The sequence below is a fragment of the Rhinoderma darwinii genome, chromosome 1, assembly GCF_050947455.1.
Source record: "Rhinoderma darwinii isolate aRhiDar2 chromosome 1, aRhiDar2.hap1, whole genome shotgun sequence".
NCBI classification, from domain to species: domain Eukaryota; kingdom Metazoa; phylum Chordata; class Amphibia; order Anura; family Rhinodermatidae; genus Rhinoderma; species Rhinoderma darwinii.
In genome coordinates, this window is record NC_134687.1 from 89280456 (window position 1) to 89301478 (window position 21023).

At 45.5% G+C, this 21023-nt stretch overlaps 1 protein-coding gene across 2 annotated transcripts in view; it reads left to right on the plus strand.

The window, feature by feature from the left end:
• Positions 1–21023, plus strand: part of CCDC110 (coiled-coil domain containing 110) — a 59358-nt gene that overhangs the window by 4064 nt on the left and 34271 nt on the right. The window contains exons 2-3 of one of the 2 annotated variants that reach the window (XM_075860173.1): positions 13973–14028; positions 18368–18478. In XM_075860173.1, coding sequence (XP_075716288.1) covers positions 13973–14028; positions 18368–18478 — 167 coding nt within the window. The remainder of the gene's footprint in view (positions 1–13972; positions 14029–18367; positions 18479–21023) is intronic. The other variant, XM_075860174.1, reaches the window with a different exon arrangement.

Sequence of the window (21023 nt, forward strand, 5' to 3'; positions counted from 1 at the left end):
CCCCCTATACAGTACAATGCTTCCACAGAACCCCCTACACAGTGTAATGCTTCCACAGACCCCCCTACACAGTACAATGTTTACCCAGACCCCCCTACACAGTACAATGCTTCCACAGACCCCCCTACAAAGTACAATGCTTCCACAGACCCCCCCCCCTACACAGTATAATGCTTCCACAGAACCCCCTACACAGTATAATGCTTCCACAGAACCCCCTACACAGTACAATGCTTCCACAGAACCCCCTACACAGTATAATGCTTCCACAGAACCTCCTACACAGTATAATGCTTCCACAGAACCCCCTACACAGTATAATGCTTCCACAGAACCCCCTACACAGTATAATACTTCCACAGAACCCCCTACACAGTATAATGCTTCCACAGACCCCCCTACACAGTACAATGCTTCCACAGAACCCCCTACACAGTATAATGCTTCCACAGAACCCCCTACACAGTATAATGCTTCCACAGAACCCCCTACACAGTATAATGCTTCCACAGAACCCCCTACACAGTACAATGCTTCCACAGAACCCCCTACACAGTATAATGCTTCCACAGACCCCCCTACACAGTATAATGCTTCCACAGAACCCCCTACACAGTACAATGCTTCCACAGAACCCCCTACACAGTACAATGCTTCCACAGAACCCCCTACACAGTACAATGCTTCCACAGAACCCCCTACACAGTACAATGCTTCCACAGAACCCCCTACACAGTATAATGCTTCCACAGAACCCCCTACACAGTACAATGCTTCCACAGAACCCCCTACACAGTATAATGCTTCCACAGAAGCCCCTACACAGTACAATGCTTCCACAGAACCCCCTACACAGTATAATGCTTCCACAGAAACCCCTACACAGTACAATGCTTCCACAGAACCCCCTACACAGTACAATGCTTCCACAGAACCCCCTACACAGTATAATACTTACACAGAACCCCCTACACAGTATAATGCTTCCACAGACACCCCCTACACAGTACAATGCTTCCACAGAACCCCCTACACAGTATAAGGCCTCATGCACACGACCGTAGTGTTTTTCTGGTCCGCAAATTCCAGGACCGTGTTCCGTGAAATGTCCTCCGCAGTTCATCCGTATGTAATCCGCAGTTCATCCGTATGTAATCCACAAAATGCGGATAAAAAAAAAAAAGCCTAGGTAAAATAGGATGACGACAGAACTCATTCCCGGTCGTCGCCTAGCAACACTTCCGCAAATCCGCAAACTGCGGTTGACACACGGAGGTGTACCCGCATTTTCCACGGGCCCATTGACTTCTATGGGCATGTCCGCATCGAATTTGCGGGCCGTAATAAGACATGTCCTGAGTTTCTGCGGCACGGATTTGCGGACATGCGGAGACCCGTGAAAACACGGATAGTGTGTATGGGCCCATAGAAATGAATGGGTCCGCCATTCTCCCGTGGATTTGCGGGGGAATTGCGGACACAAAAACACGTTTGTGTGCATGGGGCCTAATACTTCCACAGAACCCCATACACAGTATAATGCTTCCACAGAACCCCCTACACAGTACAATGCTTCCACAGAACCCCCTACACAGTACAATGCTTCCACAGAACCCCCTACACAGTACAATGCTTCCACAGAACCCCCTACACAATACAATGCTTCCACAGAACCCCCTACACATTACAATGCTTCCACAGAACCCCCTACACAGTACAATGCTTCCACAGAACCCCCTACACAGTACAATGCTTCCACAGAACCCCCTACACAGTATAATGCTTCCACAGACCCCCCCCCCTACACAGTACAATGCTTCCACAGACCCCCCCTACACAGTACAATGCTTCAACAGAACCCCCTACACAGTACAATGCTTCCACAGAACCCCCTACACAGTATAATGCTTCCACAGAACCCCCTACACAGTACAATGCTTCCACAGAACCCCCTACACAGTATAATGCTTCCACAGACCCCCTACACAGTACAATGCTTCCACAGAACCCCCTACACAGTATAATGCTTCCACAGAACCCCCTACACAGTACAATGCTTCCACAGAACCCCCTACACAGTACAATTCTTCCACAGAACCCCCTACACAGTATAATGCTTCCACAGAACCCCCTACACAGTATAATGCTTTCACAGAACCCCCTACACAGTATAATGCTTCCACAGAACCCCCTACACAGTACAATGCTTCCACAGAACCCCCTACACAGTATAATGCTTCCACAGAACCCCCTACACAGTATAATGCTTCCACAGAACCCCCTACACAGTATAATGCTTCCACAGAACCCCCTACACAGTATAATACTTACACAGAACCCCCTACACAGTATAATGCTTCCACAGACCCCCCTACACAGTATAATACTTCCACAGAACCCCCTACACAGTACAATGCTTCCACAGAACCCCCTACACAGTATAATGCTTCCACAGAACCCCCTACACAGTATAATGCTTCCACAGACCCCCCCTACACAGTATAATGCTTCCACAGAACCCCCTACACAGTATAATGCTTCCACAGAACCCCCTACACAGTATAATGCTTCCACAGAACCCCCTACACAGTATAATGCTTCCACAGAACCCCCTACACAGTATAATGCTTCCACAGAACCCCCTACACAGTACAATGCTTCCAAAGAACCCCCTACACAGTATAATGCTTCCACAGAACCCCCTACACAGTACAATGCTTCCACAGACCCCCCCTACACAGTACAATGCTTCCACAGACCCCCCCTACACAGTACAATGCTTCCACAGAACCCCCTACACAGTACAATGCTTCCACAGAACCCCCTACACAGTATAATGCTTCCACAGAACCCCCTACACAGTACAATGCTTCCACAGAACCCCCTACACAGTATAATGCTTCCACAGAACCCCCTACACAGTACAATGCTTCCACAGAACCCCCTACACAGTATAATGCTTCCACAGACCCCCTACACAGTACAATGCTTCCACAGAACCCCCTACACAGTATAATGCTTCCACAGAACCCCCTACACAGTACAATGCTTCCACAGAACCCCCTACACAGTACAATTCTTCCACAGAACCCCCTACACAGTATAATGCTTCCACAGAACCCCCTACACAGTATAATGCTTCCACAGAACCCCCTACACAGTATAATGCTTCCACAGAACCCCCTACACAGTACAATGCTTCCACAGAACCCCCTACACAGTATAATGCTTCCACAGAACCCCCTACACAGTATAATGCTTCCACAGAACCCCCTACACAGTATAATGCTTCCACAGAACCCCCTACACAGTATAATACTTACACAGAACCCCCTACACAGTATAATGCTTCCACAGACCCCCCTACACAGTATAATACTTCCACAGAACCCCCTACACAGTACAATGCTTCCACAGAACCCCCTACACAGTATAATGCTTCCACAGAACCCCCTACACAGTATAATGCTTCCACAGACCCCCCCTACACAGTATAATGCTTCCACAGAACCCCCTACACAGTATAATGCTTCCACAGAACCCCCTACACAGTATAATGCTTCCACAGAACCCCCTACACAGTATAATGCTTCCACAGAACCCCCTACACAGTATAATGCTTCCACAGAACCCCCTACACAGTACAATGCTTCCAAAGAACCCCCTACACAGTATAATGCTTCCACAGAACCCCCTACACAGTACAATGCTTCCACAGACCCCCCCTACACAGTACAATGCTTCCACAGACCCCCCCTACACAGTACAATGCTTCCACAGAACCCCCTACACAGTACAATGCTTCCACAGAACCCCCTACACAGTACAATGCTTCCACAGAACCCCCTACACAGTACAATTCTTCCACAGAACCCCCTACACAGTATAATGCTTCCACAGAACCCCCTACACAGTATAATGCTTCCACAGAACCCCCTACACAGTACAATGCTTCCAAAGAACCCCCTACACAGTATAATGCTTCCACAGAACCCCCTACACAGTACAATGCTTCCACAGAACCCCCTACACAGTATAATGCTTCCACAGAACCCCCTACACAGTAAAATGCTTCCACAGAACCCCCTACACAGTATAATGCTTCCACAGAACCCCCTACACAGTACAATACTTCCACAGAACCCCCTACACAGTACAATGCTTCCACAGAACCCCCTACACAGTATAGTGCTTCCACAGAACCCCCTACACAGTACAATGCTTCCACAGAACCCCCTACACAGTATAATGCTTCCACAGAACCCCCTACACAGTATAATACTTACACAGAACCCCCTACACAGTATAATGCTTCCACAGACCCCCCTACACAGTATAATACTTCCACAGAACCCCCTACACAGTACAATGCTTCCACAGAACCCCCTACACAGTATAATGCTTCCACAGAACCCCCTACACAGTATAATGCTTCCACAGACCCCCCCTACACAGTATAATGCTTCCACAGAACCCCCTACACAGTATAATGCTTCCACAGAACCCCCTACACAGTATAATGCTTCCACAGAACCCCCTACACAGTATAATGCTTCCACAGAACCCCCTACACAGTATAATGCTTCCACAGAACCCCCTACACAGTACAATGCTTCCACAGAACCCCCTACACAGTATAATGCTTCCACATAACCCCCTACACAGTATAATGCTTCCACAGACCCCCCCCCCTACACAGTACAATGCTTCCACAGACCTCCCCTACACAGTACAATGCTTCCACAGAACCCCCTACACAGTATAATGCTTCCACAGAACCCCCTACACAGTATAATGCTTCCACAGAACCCCCTACACAGTACAATGCTTCCACAGAACCCCCTACACAGTACAATTCTTCCACAGAACCCCCTACACAGTATAATGCTTCCACAGAACCCCCTACACAGTATAATGCTTCCACAGAACCCCCTACACAGTACAATGCTTCCACAGAACCCCCTACACAGTATAATGCTTCCACAGAACCCCCTACACAGTACAATGCTTCCACAGAACCCCCTACACAGTACAATGCTTCCACAGAACCCCCTACACAGTATAATGCTTCCACAGAACCCCCTACACAGTATAATACTTACACAGAACCCCCTACACAGTATAATGCTTCCACAGACCCCCCTACACAGTATAATACTTCCACAGAACCCCCTACACAGTACAATGCTTCCACAGAACCCCCTACACAGTATAATGCTTCCACAGAACCCCCTACACAGTATAATGCTTCCACAGAACCCCCTACACAGTATAATGCTTCCACAGAACCCCCTACACAGTATAATGCTTCCACAGACCCCCCCTACACAGTATAATGCTTCCACAGAACCCCCTACACAGTATAATGCTTCCACAGAACCTCCTACACAGTATAATGCTTCCACAGAACCCCCTACACTGTATAATGCTTCCACAGAACCCCCTACACAGTATAATGCTTCCACAAAACCCCTACTCAGTACAATGCTTCCACAGAACCCCCTACACAGTATAATGCTTCCACATAACCCCCTACACAGTTTAATGCTTCCACAGAACCCCCTACACAGTATAATGCTTCCACAGAACCCCCTACACAGTATAATGCTTCCACAGAACCCCCTACACAGTATAATGCTTCCATAGCTGACCCTCCACACTGTATAATACCCCATAGTGCCTTCCACACAGTATAATGTCCCCATTGCTGCCCCGACACAGTATAATACCCCGATATACTGTGTAGGACGCACTAATTCCCCCATAGTACCTCCTATACAGTATAATGCCCCATACCTGCGCCCACACAATATAATGCCCCCATATTTGCACCCGTATAGTATAATGCCCACACAGATGCCCCTATACAGTATAATACCCCCATAGCTGCAGTGAATCGCTGGCCTCAGCGGTCACGTGCCGTTCATGGCAGCATCACCGCTGAGGCCAGCGATTGACTGCAGCGGCACAAGACCGACTAAGGAGTTTTCCCACAAACACATGTAGCCCTAATCCACAGGATAAGGAGTTAAATGTGCGATCCGTGGGGGTCCAGCCACTGGGGCCCCTAGCGATGAGGAAAACTGGGGAACAAAAGTCCCCCGAATTGCTACATAAGAATGGAGCGCTGGTGCTCATGCTCAGCCAGTGTTCCATTAATGGTCGAGCATGCACACTAGCACTCCATTCTTATGGAGCACTTCAAGGGACTTTCGGTTCCCCGTTCTCCTCATCGCTGGAGGTACCAGTGGTCAGACCCCCAGCGATCACACATGTATCCCCTATCCTGTGGATTAGGGATACATGTTTGTGAGAAACCCCCTTTAACTCCATATGGGGCATGATCCACTCGGGCCTTTTTAGATTTAAGAAGCCAGTGCCTGAAAAAACTAGCGTTTCTTAAATCATAAAATAAATGTCATTCATTCTGCTGGTGTCTCCGGGCACTCTGTGCTTTTTTTTGTTACTCCAATTGTCACACCTTTTCTCTACTCACAGAAGACTGTCTGTTTTTTAGTGACCGGTGGCTTGGAGCCGTTCTGCCTGTTGAGCGCACGTCCCGCTCACTCACTCACTCCGGGCACACAACGCTGTTGCACCGAGCGACGTACTCACACTGGGCGCAGGCAGCTAACTAGTCACGGTGTACAATACATTACACACAATACATGCACTATACACTACAATACATACATTACACATGCACTATACACTACATACATTACACACTACACATGCACTATACACTACAATACATACATTACACATGCACTATACACTACATACATTACACACTACACATGCACTATACACTACAATACATACACTATACAATACATACATTACACACTATACATGCACTATACACTACATACATTACACATGCACCATACTCTACAATACATACCTAACACACTATACAATACATACCTTACACACTACACAATACATACATGACACACTATACAATACATACATGACACACTATACATGCACTATACACTACATTACACACTACACATGCACTATACACTACAATACATACATTACACATGCACTATACACTACAATACATACACTATACACTACATACATTACACACTACACATGCACTATACACTACAATACATACACAATACAATACATGCATTACACACTATACATGCACTATACACTACATACATTACACATGCACCATACACTATAATACATATCTTACACACTATAAAATACATACCTTACACACTACACAATACATACATGACACACTATACAATACATACATTATACACTATACATGCACTATACACTACATTACACACTACACATGCACTATACACTACAATACATACATTACACATGCACTATACACTACATACATTACACACTACACATGCACTATACACTACAATACATACACTATACACTACATACATTACACACTACACATGCACTATACACTACAATACATACAACTATACAATACATACATTATACACTATACATGCACTATACACTACATTACACACTACACATGCACTATACACTACAATACATACATTACACATGCACTATACACTACATACATTACACACTACACATGCACTATACACTACAATACATACACTACATACATTACACATGCACTATACAATACACTACAATACATACACTATACACTACATACATTACATACTACACATGCACCATACACTACAATACATACCTTACACACTACACAATACATACCTTACACACTACACAATACATACATGACACACTACACAATACATACATGACACTATACAATACACTATAATAGATACATTACACACTGTACAATACATACATTACACACTACGAACTAGACATACACTATACACATACAGTACATACATACATTACACACATTTACCTTTTGTGCAGGCAACTGCCTATATGGATCTTTTCTTGCTGTGCACGGAGACTCCAGAGGAAACCACTAGAGAGTGATGGTGAGTCCATCATGTCAGGATTTCCCTTCAGTTGCAGAGCAGACACCCTGCGCACCTCCCTCTCCGTCCCGAAACTGAGCAGGATCGTATTACCATGGCGACTGACGGGAGAGTGGAGCGCAAGGGATGGGTTATTAAGGTGGCACAGGAGAGATGTGCTGTTCTTAAGGAAGCAGCACATCCTGCAGCTGCTAAGTGGAGAGAACCTGAGCCATCAGCCCTGTAATGTTGCCCCCTCTGAGACACTGCACGGTGACGCCTGAGGCTCAACTCGCCTCATGGTAGATGCAGCCCTGTTTGCATTGACCTTACGGTGGGGAGGGGGCGTGGCTGGCCACAGGGAGGTGCAGTCTGTGACTAAACGGGACATTTTGCAGACCTCTCGGGATGGTGGGACAGCCGATAAAACCGGGACTGTCCCGCTGGACGGTTGGGAGCTATGCCAGATGTAAACTTTTATGTAAAGTTTATTTTTTTTCACAAACTGAAACTTTGACCTGAAAAATAATGCAGTGTTAAGGTACGAGGGGGATTTGATTTGCAGAATTATCTTCCAAATTGCACAACAGACACCTTTTACCCCTACCTGAAAAGGGAAGGGGTCACGGCTAAGGCCTAGTGCACCTCACATTTTAGCTCTACGTTTAGCATGTACATTGGAAAAGCTCCCGACATACACGCTAAATGTGTCCATAGGGCTCCATTAGCCAGAAGGAGGCCAAAAGACTGGTATACATCGATATACCATTTTGTAGAGGATGAAATAGCATAGTTATGTTTTTTAACATGGAAACCTATGGGTGACAGATGCCACTGTATGGCATTAAATGTATATCTCATGGGACTTTCCCAGGGCTGGAGTCTACGGGAAGAGCATCAGTGATGTGGAAGCCTCTGACATCACTGTCCATATATACAGTAAAGTCGAACTTTCAACCACAAAGTCTTCAGCCAGAGCACTAGAAGCGCTCTGGCCAGGGACTCCGGGAGTTGACAAGCTCCTGACATCACTGTCCATATATGGGCGGAAAACCTTTCAGCATCTTAAAACTCCTCTAACGTCACTGTTTATATATGGACGGTGACGTCAATGGCTTCCCCAGGACCGTGCTTGCAATGCTGTGGCCAGCGACTCCGTATTTGAAAGCCCAACATCACTGTTCTCATATAGTCAGAGACATCAGAGCCCTCCCCAGGACTGGAATCCTCAGGCCGTGCGTTAACTTATGCTCTTCCCGGGAAAGCTCCCAGAGGTATACGCTTAACGTATACCTGTGATGGATGCCATACAGTGGCATCCATACAATGAAATAAAGCATGTGACGCTTTAGAGTGTCTTTGCAAAAAATACTTTTCTTATTGTATCAAAATTAATTCAATCAACATCAGTAAAATGTGAATCATTTAACTTCACCCAAAGTGCCAGAAAGTCCATATGCATTCCAGATGGATTAATGGATCTTGTGCGGAGAGATTGGCGTCCTGCTATGCCAGTGTGACATTTCCAGGGTCCATCCCCTTTCTCAAGCTTGGGAAAGGGGATGGACCCTTAAAATGTCGCACTGGCGTAGCAGTCCCTCGTAATGGAGTCTCCGCACGAGATCCATAATCCATGGAATAAATCAATTTGGAATGCATATGGACCTTCCGGCAGTTTGGGTGAAGTAAAATTATTCACATTTTACTGATGTTAATTGAATCTCTTTTTATACAATAAGAAAAGTATTTTTTGAAAAGAAAATAGAAAGTGTTACGTGCTTTATTTAACTTACAGTCCTGGCCAAAAGTTTTGAGACTGACACAAATTTTGTTTTTCACAAAGTTTGCTGCTTAAATTTTTAAAGTGGTAATTTTCAGTTACTCTAGATTGTTATTAAGCGTGATCAGATAAATTGCAATTAATTGCGAAGTCATTCCTTGCCATGAAAATTAACTGAATCACAAAACCCCCATTCCTACTGCATTTCAACTCTGCCACAAAATAACCTGCTAACATCATTTAAGTGATCTTCTCGTTAGGAGAAAGGGTTAACGAGGACAAGGTAGCTGATATCACTTTGTCATACTGAGTGAATTATAAGAGCAGACTGGTTGCTTTAAAATGGGGATGGTGCTTGAAATCATTGTCTTCTTCTGTTGACCATGGTTACCTCCAAGCAAACACGTGCAGTCTTCATTGCTTTGCATCAAAAGGGCTTTACAGGCAAGGACATTGCTGCTTGAAAGATTGTCCCTAAATCAACCATTTATCGAATCATCAAGAACTTCAAGGAGAGAGGTTCAACTGCTGTGAAGAAGGCTTCAGGGCGCCCAAGAAAGTCCAGCAAGTGCCTTCTAAACAGGATTCAGCTACGGGATCGGTGTGTGTTCTCGCGGGAGGGAACACAGCGCAAGCCACCCTGACACTGTCCGTAGCTGATTGCCATTTAGCTAGATAGAAACGCCCCATTGGCAGTTCAGGGGCTTGTGTACATATCGGGTGCCGATATGTAAATAACGGAGGAAGATAGGAAAAAAATGTAAACTGAGACAGTGTTTGTGAAGCCCTGCTTATTACATGCTGCACTCAGCTGCACATGTATGGGCAGGTGAAAGGTTCTCTTTAAGCACGCTAAACCCAAACTGCCATTTCTGATATAGGGTCAAACTATCTATCAATACAGTGGCATCTGTCACACATAAGCTCCCATGTTAAAAAAAAGTATACTATATATGAACAGTGACGTCAGGAGCTTCCCTAGTCACAGAGCTTCAAGTAGTGCTCTGCCCGGGTAATTCGGGCAACGTATACCTTTGTATGCCTATACAGTGGGATACATCGCTACCTTCGCACAGCCCACCGTTGCTCCTGCAATGCTATTGCGGGATGCCAAAGGATTCCCATGGCAACGGAGGGGCCTAACAAAGACCCACAGGTATGCCATCTTTGAAAGCCTATTACTCCTAATAGCATGCCTGTCAGTAGAATACTGACAGGCAGGCATAATGCACTGCACTACATAAGTAGTACAGTGTATTATGTAAGGGATCAGAGGATCGCATATTCAAGTCCCCTTGTTGAACCAATAAATATTGAAAAAAAAAAAGTATTTTTAATTATAAAAAGAAAAATCTAACTGAAAAACACAAAATTGCCTTTTTACAAAAAAAAAGTTTTTTATGGGAAAAGAACAAAAAAAAACAAAAAACTGGCCAATTTTGTAACAACCCTACTATAAAATGAACGCGTTATTTGTCTCGGTGGCGATGAAAGCCATAAAAAGTTATATCTCCTACAAAAGGTTACCTGTGAGAGCCACAGGTCGTCCTGCTAAAAACAAGTACTTATACTGCTCCGTTAATAAAAAAAAAAAAAAAAAAGGGGGCCTATTTTAAACAAAGTGTAGTAGTAAAACCTAAAGAAAAACAATATATGCATTTGGTATCACTGTAATTCTACTGACCTGCAGAATAAAGTTAACATGTCTAAAAAAAAAAAAAAAAGTTTATAAAAGTTATACACTCATATATATTTTCGAAAGTTTGTTTGAAGCCCAATTTTTCATTGGTTTAAAATCAGGGAATAGTTATTTTTGATTGGACATGCGTTCCCCAGGTAACGGATTGCACTGACAGGCTCCTCCCCCTATTGATGACGTGGCAGCCCATAATTGGCTGCAACATACATCATTCGATGACTTCTGGGACCTGCAGTAAGGACTAATTCCTATCACTGGTCATTTATAATCAAGCACCGCAGTAATACCGCATGCAGATCACACAGCGATGTCAGTGACATCTGTATAACACACAGGGAGATGTGTGTTATAAAACACAGCTGCCGCAGAACCTCTTACTCAGTTGTACAGAACTGTAGCTGTCCCATTCATATGTGGCAAAATCGTGGCAAAACACCACGACCGCTACGTCTGAATAATCCCGTCAGAGATGAGATCCTCATGATTTTTAGCTACAAAAAAAAAAACGCATTGAATTTGTACCTAACACCTTTGTTCCCAGGCTCTGCCCTCCATCATTGTGTGCAACTGCCTCAGCTCCGTCCTGCAGCTGCTTCTCGTGCGCGGCAAATGTGTCACGTGACGTCCCCAGTTTCCCGCGCTGTCGCGTCCTCACAGGAAGCGGGTGAGCGGCCGCCGCCTCAGATTTGGGGCCACATTATGTGTGGAGCTTGAGGTACAGCGGGGGCTCCGCGTCTCCCTCCACTGCCGGTGAATGTCATATCACTGCAGGACGCGGTCTGGACGGTGAATCCCGGAGGAAAGGATTACTAGGGGGAGTAGTGGTTACCCAGAGTGCAGTAGTCCTCTATGTATCCTCTCACTGATGGCATGGTGAGGGTTGTAGTACCTCCTCAGGTGCAGAGCTGCTCATCTATTAAATAGACACGTCGTCTGTATCGTGTGAAACTAAAACTCCCAGCATGTGGCCACACCACCCGTAGAGACCAGAAATACAGTGACAGGACTGCAAAAAATAATTTTATTAAGAATGAAAAAAATATATAAAAGGTGATGACGTATATAACATAAGTGAAATATAGAATAACTGGTATATAATATATACATAAAATACCTGCAACTGGTGTATAACGATACATAACTGGAATATAAAACATATAATATAACGAATATAAAACATTGATGCCAAATGGGCATGAATCGGAAGTCCCCGCCCCTCATCCACCACTTCGTAGTTTAGTCTAGGAGCACTGGCTTAGGCCTCATGCACACGACCGTGCTCGTAATTACGACTTGTAATTACGAGCACGGGCGGCCACGGGCAGCCGGCCGCTTTTGCGAGCCGTGCTGCCATTATAAAGTATAGCCCGTAAAATAAAAAAATAGAACATGTTCTATTTTTTTAACGGCACGGGCACCTTCCCGTGAGAAAACGGGAAGGTACCCGTGACTAACAGAAGTCTATGGGCCCGTTATTGCGGGTCGTAATTACGACCCGCAATAACGGGTGTTTTTAAGGTCGTGTGCATGAGGCCTTAGGACTTTTATTTCCTAAAGGGAATAAAAAAATTTTGATCATGTGATCATAGTGTTAAGGATATTTAATGGTGCTTCCTATAACATTGGGTCCGGTGTCACCAGTATTCCACCCGTACTTACGGACCCATTTTCTCTGCACTAATCGGCAGCCCTAATCTATCAGTGCTGGAAAGAGAGAAGGGGCAGCCCTTTCGGGCAGAGTTTCCGCAGCGATTGAAAGTAAAAGAAGTTCATACATACCGTTGTCTTGGTAACGCGTCCCACTTGACATCCAGTCCGACCTCCCTGGATGACGCGGCTGTCCATGTGACCGCTACAGCCTGTGATTGGCTGCAGCGCTCACATGGGATGAAACGTCATCCCGGGAGGCCAGACTGAAGGAAGAAGCAGGTAAGTTAACTTTTAATACTCTCTAATTATTATGCGGGTCGTGCTCCCATATAAAGTATAGGAGCACGGTCTGTAAAACGCAAAAACAGGACATGTCCTATCGTTTGCGGAGCCTTTCTACGGCACGGACACCTTCCTGTAAATATACAGGAAGGTGTCCATGGGCAATAGAAGTGAATGGGTCCGTAATTATGGCCGAATTCTACGGTCGTTTGCATGGGGCCTTACAACACATAATTGGGTATTTAAATAGTGAGCTTTTACTCTTGAGCAACGCCGGGTATAAAAGCTAGTACATTATATGTAATGCAAAATGGTAGCGTTAAAAACTACAACTGGTCCCGCAAAGAAACAAGCCTTCATGCGGCTATGTAGAATGAAAAGTAAATAAAGTTATTGAATGTGACGATAAAAATAACAAAAAAAATCGCCTTGTCCTTGACGGCCAAAATAGGCGGCATACTTAAGAGGTTAGAGAACCACAGTGCAGCCATTCTGTGTGCTTCCCACATTTATTTGTCGTGTTATACTTTCTAAGCAATGATGGAATCCTAAAGATGGATAAAAGTAAATGCTTGTCTATTTTTCAAGGGAAGTCTTTTGGCATAGACGAAGAACTTAGCAGCAGTTCACGATCTGTTTTAGAGGTACGACTCATGTTCATGTTGTCTCCATGTATCTTTCAAATGTTGTAAATATTACCTTTCTATGAGCCAAGCTAACTTTCACATGAAGGCTGGGTTCACACAGTTTTTTGCAGGAGGAATTTTGAGATTTTGCTCTGCCTGCACAACATTTTTCGCCCGCGGCCACTGAGCGTCGATGGGCAAAAACGCCACGAAATACGCTTTCTCTGCCTCTCATTGATGTAAACGCCCGAAATAGGGCATGTCGCTTCTTTTTCCCGCGAGCTGTTTTTTCTGCTCGCGGGAAAAAAACGCCTCCGCCTCCCATTGAAATCAATAGGAGACATTTTCGCCCGTTTTTTGGCGTGGTTTCCGCGTCATAAATCGTGTCAAAAAACTCTGTGTGAACTGACCCTAAAGGCATGGTCAGTTTTTACTTTTTATTTATAGAATGGAAAATCATACGGTTTTCTAATATGTATTTAAAATTCTGTTCACAAACCATTGTAGTAGGCCTATGTCTCTAATATGACTAAACATGGCATCAGTCATGTGACCTCCCCAATATACACACACATCATGTGACCCCTGGCATTCAGTTTGCAACATGGTTACATGACATCCATGAGCTGACAAGTTTAGCCACTTCAGGACCGCCCACTGTAAATTTACATCCACATTTGATGGGCTTTGTATAGGTATGTATTAGATCCCCCACAGCAGCCCCAACATACACAATGAGATGTTGCTAACAGCCTCTGATCCTGGGTACATCTTCGGGGCCTGATTAGTTCAGGTCTCAATCACATGATCACCATGACAAAGATCATAGACACACAGGAAATGTTTGTGCTGTATAAAATGTTTTGTCTCCACCTGTTTTCTGTCAACTTGAGATAAGAGAGAAGCTGTTACACAGAATAGACATGGATTTGGCTAAAAGTAATTAGCTATTAACTCCTTCCTGCTACCCCATGTACATTAATGGGCTGAAGGCGTATGTTACTCCCTGTAATACATGCAGAATGCGAGGCCTGTGTGAATCCAGGATGCTGCTGCCTTCACTAGCTCTCATGTATCTCATGTTTCATTCCTGTACTGCTTACCCCTTCTGTAGACCCTGTATAATCTTTTCTTAACTGTCCAGACACATACACTGATGCTGCCTGTATGTGTCATCTCTCCCTCTTCCCCCTGCAGATTTTGCCTGGGTTCTCTCTTCTCTCTACACAGCCTGTGTGATCTCTACCACACAGGTTGTCGGTTCTGTCCTTCCTCCCTGGTGTATACAACCTTCTCCTCTCCCCTCCCTGCTGGGATCCCTAAGGCTAAGTTCACACAGAGTTTTTTGACGCGGAAACTGCGCCAAAAAGCTCGTCAAAAAGGGCCTCCCGTCGATTTCAATGGGAGGCGGGGGCGGAGGCGGAAGCGACATGCCTTATCTTCGGGCGTTTCCGCCTCTGACCTCCCATTGACTTCAATGGGAGGCAGAGAAAGCGCATTTCGCTGCGTTTTATGCCCGCAGGGCCCAATGGCCGCGGGCGAAAAATGCTGCGAAAAACACAGCGAAAATCGGCGTGCAGGGAGAGGAAAATCTGCCTCAAACTTCCAAACGGAATTTTGAGACAGAAATTCTGCCTGCAAAATACTCCGTGTGAACATATCCTAAGGCCTCATTTACACGAGCGTGTGCGTTTTGCGCGCGCAAAAAAACGCTGCGTTTTGCGCGCGCAAAAGGCACTTGGCAGCTCCGTGTGTCATCCGTGTATGATGCGCGGCTGCGTGATTTTCGCGCAGCCGCCATCATAGAGATGAGGCCAGTCGACGCCCGTCACTGTCCAAGGTGCTGAAAGAGCTAACTGATCGGCAGTAACTCTTTCAGCACCCTCGACAGTGAATGCCGAACACAATATACACCAACCTGTGAATAAAAAAAGACTTTCATACTTACCAAGAACTTCCTGCTTCCCCCAGTCCGGGCTCCCGGCCGTTGCCTTGGTGACGCGTCCCTCTCTTGTCATCCGGCCCCACCTCCCAGGATGACGCCGCAGCCAATGAGACCGCTGCAGCCTGTGATTGGCTGCAGCCTGTGCTTGGCCTGTGATTGGCTGCAGCTGTCACTTTGACTGAACTGTCATCCCGGGAGGTCGGACCGGAGTTATCGGTAAGTCAGAACGTCTTTTTTTTTTTACAGGTTCATGGATTTTCGGAGCGGAAGTCACTGTCCATGGTGCTGAACCAGTTTAACGCTTTCAGCACCGTGGACAGTGACTGTCTCCTGACGTCGCGTACCCGAACATTTTTTACCGGTTTCGGTCAAAACGAGTTTGGCCGAACCCGGTGAAGTTCGGTGCGCTCATCTCGAATTTGACACTCCGTTTGGATGTTTGTAAACAGAAAAGCACGTGGTGCTTTTCTGTTTACATTCAGGAGTTTGACAGCTCTTGCGCGAATCACGCAGTTCGCACGGAAGTGCTTCCGTCCGGCATGCGTGGTTTTCACGCACCCATTGACTTCAATGGGTGCGTGAGTGCGCGAAAAACGCACGATTATAGAACATGTCGTGAGTTTTTTTCTGCGCACACGCGCTGAGCGCAATTCACGCATCGTCTAAACTGCCCCATTGACTAATATAGGTGCGTACGACATGCGTGCAAAGCACGCGCGTCGCACGCGCGTATAATACGTTCGTGTAAATGAGGCCTAATACTGAGAGAAGGGAGGGGGAGAGCAGATGATGTTTGCCCCGAGTTGCATTCTACAGCAGTAAAATGGTTGGACATTTTTCATGAAGATTATGTAGAAATTTGCTTAATTTTGTATTTAGGAAGCCAATCAACAATAAATAAAAAATAGTGCAAAGGTGTCTATAGTCTTTAAAATGGTACTATTAAAAAATATAACTTGTCCTGCAAAAAAAACAAGCTTATATATCTAAGGCAAATAAAAAAAGTTATGGCTGTTGGAATGTGTTGAGGCAAAAATCAACAAAATTGATGAGTCCTTAATGTCAAAATTGACTGCCACCTTAACGGGTTAAAAGGGTCTTTTTTGGAGACAGATTTCCTTTAAAGGAGAGGAAATTAAAATAGCCCTTTAATGTACATAAAAAATCTCACATCTATACTGGAATACGATTCTTGAAATTACAGGTAATAAGATTATTGCTGTATTTCTGAGAATTTATTTTCACACCATGGATGCCTTGTGCAGATCCAAATCCATCAATGCCTCTATATAAAAAACACAATGCTCTGTTCACATCGCGTTCCTTATCTATGTTAGGTGTATAAGCCAGAACAGCTTCCGGCACAAATGGCAAACTTATCTATAGGGCCCCATTTACTTGACGGATGTCAAAAGCGCGTTCTGTTGGCATCCACCAGGCCGGCATGCATCTGAATACCGTTTTTTAACAGTATAGTAAAGTGTCGCCTGCTGCGCTTTCTTATAGGGCATCCCACAAAAAAGAAAACATATCACACGGTAAATAAAATATTTTATTTCGATAATCTCTTGGCAACATACGCCTATACAGTGGCATTTGTCGAAGGCCATCAATGAAGGTATACGCTGGGGAAATACTCTCTACGTATACCTTAGAAGGAGGCCTCAAACGTGATGCCAAGTAGGAAGTAGATATTTTTTATTTGGTGATCTGGATCTACACAAGGTCACTAGGTGACAAGTTATTATCAGCAAACAAGAAAAATAGCACAGCACTGGACCCCAAGTGGGTGCACGCCTCAATAGGACCAGGTCCACGGTCCTCAATACTGGCCAGTCGAAAAATAGATATGGAGGCAGCACTTCCAAAAATAGACAGCTTTAATCACCCGTGCGACATTTCAGTACAACAGTACCTTTCTCAAGCATTGCTTGAGAAAGGACGTTGCACGGGTAATTAAAGCTGTCTTTTTTTTTTAAGTGCTGCCTCCCTGTCTATTTTTCGATTGCCAAGTTATTATCAGCAGTCACACAACTATATATTAGCATAGAAGTAAAATATTTAAGAAACTGCTTTCCCATTTTTAAGGTCATTTGTTTACAAGGGTTGTCCGGGCTGTGGGCTATTTTTTATACTGATGACCTATCCACTTGACTAGGAGCAGAGCTGCAGCACGGAAGCTATGAAGTGGCTGGAGCCTTCTGCTTCCGGCACCAACTCTGCATAGCTTCTGGCGCCCGGAGGCAGCCGGAACGGCTGATCGGTGAGCGGTCAGGGTGTCTATCCTGTGGATAGGTCATCAGTATAAAAAAAAAAGTCCCCAGCCTAGAAAACACATTGAACTATACATTTGTATGTCACAGACTACAAGGAATGTATTGCATTAAGAAGCTAGGTTATATTTTTTTACAGACCTATTCAGAATTGAAAGAAATCCTAAGTCGAAGTATTAAAGAAATGGAAAGTTCACAGAATACTTCTGTGCAATTTCAAATGACCAGTACACCAATAAGGAAAGACAAGGTATGTTACACTGTTACAACTTTTAGTTCAGTGGTGATTACATCTCAGTAACATTTAGGGGTATGTGTGCAACTTAACCCCTTGACGAACCATGACGTACCAGCTTGTCATGGTACAGGGGGAAGTATGGAGCGGGATCACACGCTGAGCCCACTCCATATGCTGCGGGTGTAAGCTGTGTATTACATCTGGAACCCGGGACCAATGGACAGGAACAGTGATCGCGCTCTAAAATAAAAAAAGTTATGGCTCACAGAAGGCGGGGAATGAAAAAGTAAAATCAAAAAATGGCTTGGACTTCAAGGGGTTAAAGACGTATTTCGGTTTCTGCAAATGAATGTAAGTTTTTCGAAAAATTAATAGTTATACAATTTTACAATATACTGTCTATATTAACTCCTCACAGTTTTCAAGATCTTTGCCTGCTGTCATTCAATGGGAACTTCATTGTTTACTTAAAGGGGTCAGGAAGGAATACATTTTATTTCTATTTTAACTTAATGTGACATGTACACTTAATTCTCTAATATAATGTATGTTTATATCTTGTAGCGTTACTTATTTCTAATGTGCGGGCACGTGACCGCACACAGAGTAAATTTTTACTTTCTCTGACGTTCTGTGTCTTTGCTTAGCCAACACTTCCGGCTGAGCAGAGGCACGGCGCGCCATCAACTAGGTTTACAGGCAGTGGGCCGGGCGGATGTTTCATGAGCTCCGCCTCTGAATCTACTGCCTGTAAACTTAGTTGATGTCGCTGTAAAGGATCTGCCAGGCACTACGTCTGTGGATACTCCCAGGATTAATCAATCGACACCTGAGGCCAAACCTCTTAGACTGACACCGGCTCCCACCAATCAGGGTGGCAGGCTCAGGAGTGGGAGAGCCTATCGCGGCCTGGTCAGTCGGAGTTAGCTCCGCCCCCTGTCCATTTATACCTGCCATTTTCTCTTCCTCATTGCTTGTGATTCTTCTTGGTTTCCTGGCCCCACTGCTGCCTTGCTCCAGCCTGCTTCTGCCGTGCTTCAGCCTTGCTTCAGTTCCCGCTTATCCTGCTTCGCTCTGCCCCCGGCTTGCTTCCTGCTCCGTGCTCTGCGTTTGTATACTTCATTACATCCTGATCCTGACTGCTCGTTCATCACTCCGTTCCCTCACGGTGTTCCGTGGGCTACTGCCCCTTCCATTGCTTGTTCCATGTTTGTCTCCCCTTGCACTTAGTCAGCGTAGGGACCGCCGCCAAGTTGTACCCCGTCGCCTAGGGCGGGTCGTTGCAAGTAGGCAGGGACAGGGCGGTGGGTAGATTAGGGCTCACTTGTTCCCTTCACCTCCTTCCGCCATTACATAATCACAAGCCCATACCTAGTCTACCATTTCTCTTACGCTGACGCTATCATGGACCCCCTTGAGACCCTGACCCAGCAGATGCAGGGCCTCTCCCTACAGGTCCAGGCCCTGGCTCAGAGGGTCAACCAGTCTGACGCTGCCATAGTAGTACCCCTCACCTCACCTCTAGAACCTGACCTCAAGTTACCTGACCGGTTCTCAGGGGACCGTAAGACTTTTCTCTCCTTCCGGGAGAGTTGCAGACTTTACTTCTGTCTAAAACCTCACTCCTCAGGTTCCGAGAACCAGCGGGTGGGAATCATTATATCCCGACTCCAGGAAGGGCCCCAAGAGTGGGCCTTCTCCTTGGCTCCTGACGCCCCTGAACTTTCCTCCGTTGATCGTTTTTTCTCTGCCCTCGGACTCATTTACGACGAGACTGACAGGACTGCAATACCGGCTAAGGGTACTCAGGGAAAACCATGACTCCGCACTATCTGGTCATCCTGGCATCTTGGGTACCAAACACCTCATTACCAGAAACTATTGGTGGCCTGGGTTGCCTAAGGACGTTAGGGCTTACGTCGCCGCTTGTGAGGTTTGTGCTAGGTCCAAGACCCCTAGGTCCCGACCTGCGGGCTTACTACGTTCTTTGCCCATTCCCCAGAGACCTTGGACCAATATCTCCATGGATTTTATCACCGATTTGCCTCCATCTCAGGGCAAGTCGGTGGTGTGGGTGGTAGTAGACCGCTTCAGCAAGATGTGCCACATTGTGCCCCTTAAGAAACTACCTAACGCCAAGACGTTAGCTTCTTTGTTTGTTAAACACATTCTGCGTCTCCATGGGGCCCCAGTCAATATCGTTTCTGACAGAGGGGTACAATTTGTTTCCTTATTTTGGAGAGCTTTTTGTAAAAAGTGGAGATTGATCTGTCCTTCTCCTCCGCCTTCCATCCCGAAACTAATGGCCAAACGGAAAGGACTAATCAATCCCTGGAACAATATTTAAGGTGTTTCATCTCTGACTGTCAATTTGATTGGGTCTCATTCCTTCCCCTCGCCGAATTTTCCCTGAATAACCGGGTCAGTAACTCGTCAGGGGTCTCCCCGTTTTTCTGTAATTTCGGGTTTAATCCACGGTTCTCCGTTTCTCCTGGTTGTTCCAATAATCCCGAGGTAGAGGACGTTCATCGGGAACTGTGCACAGTCTGGGCCCAGG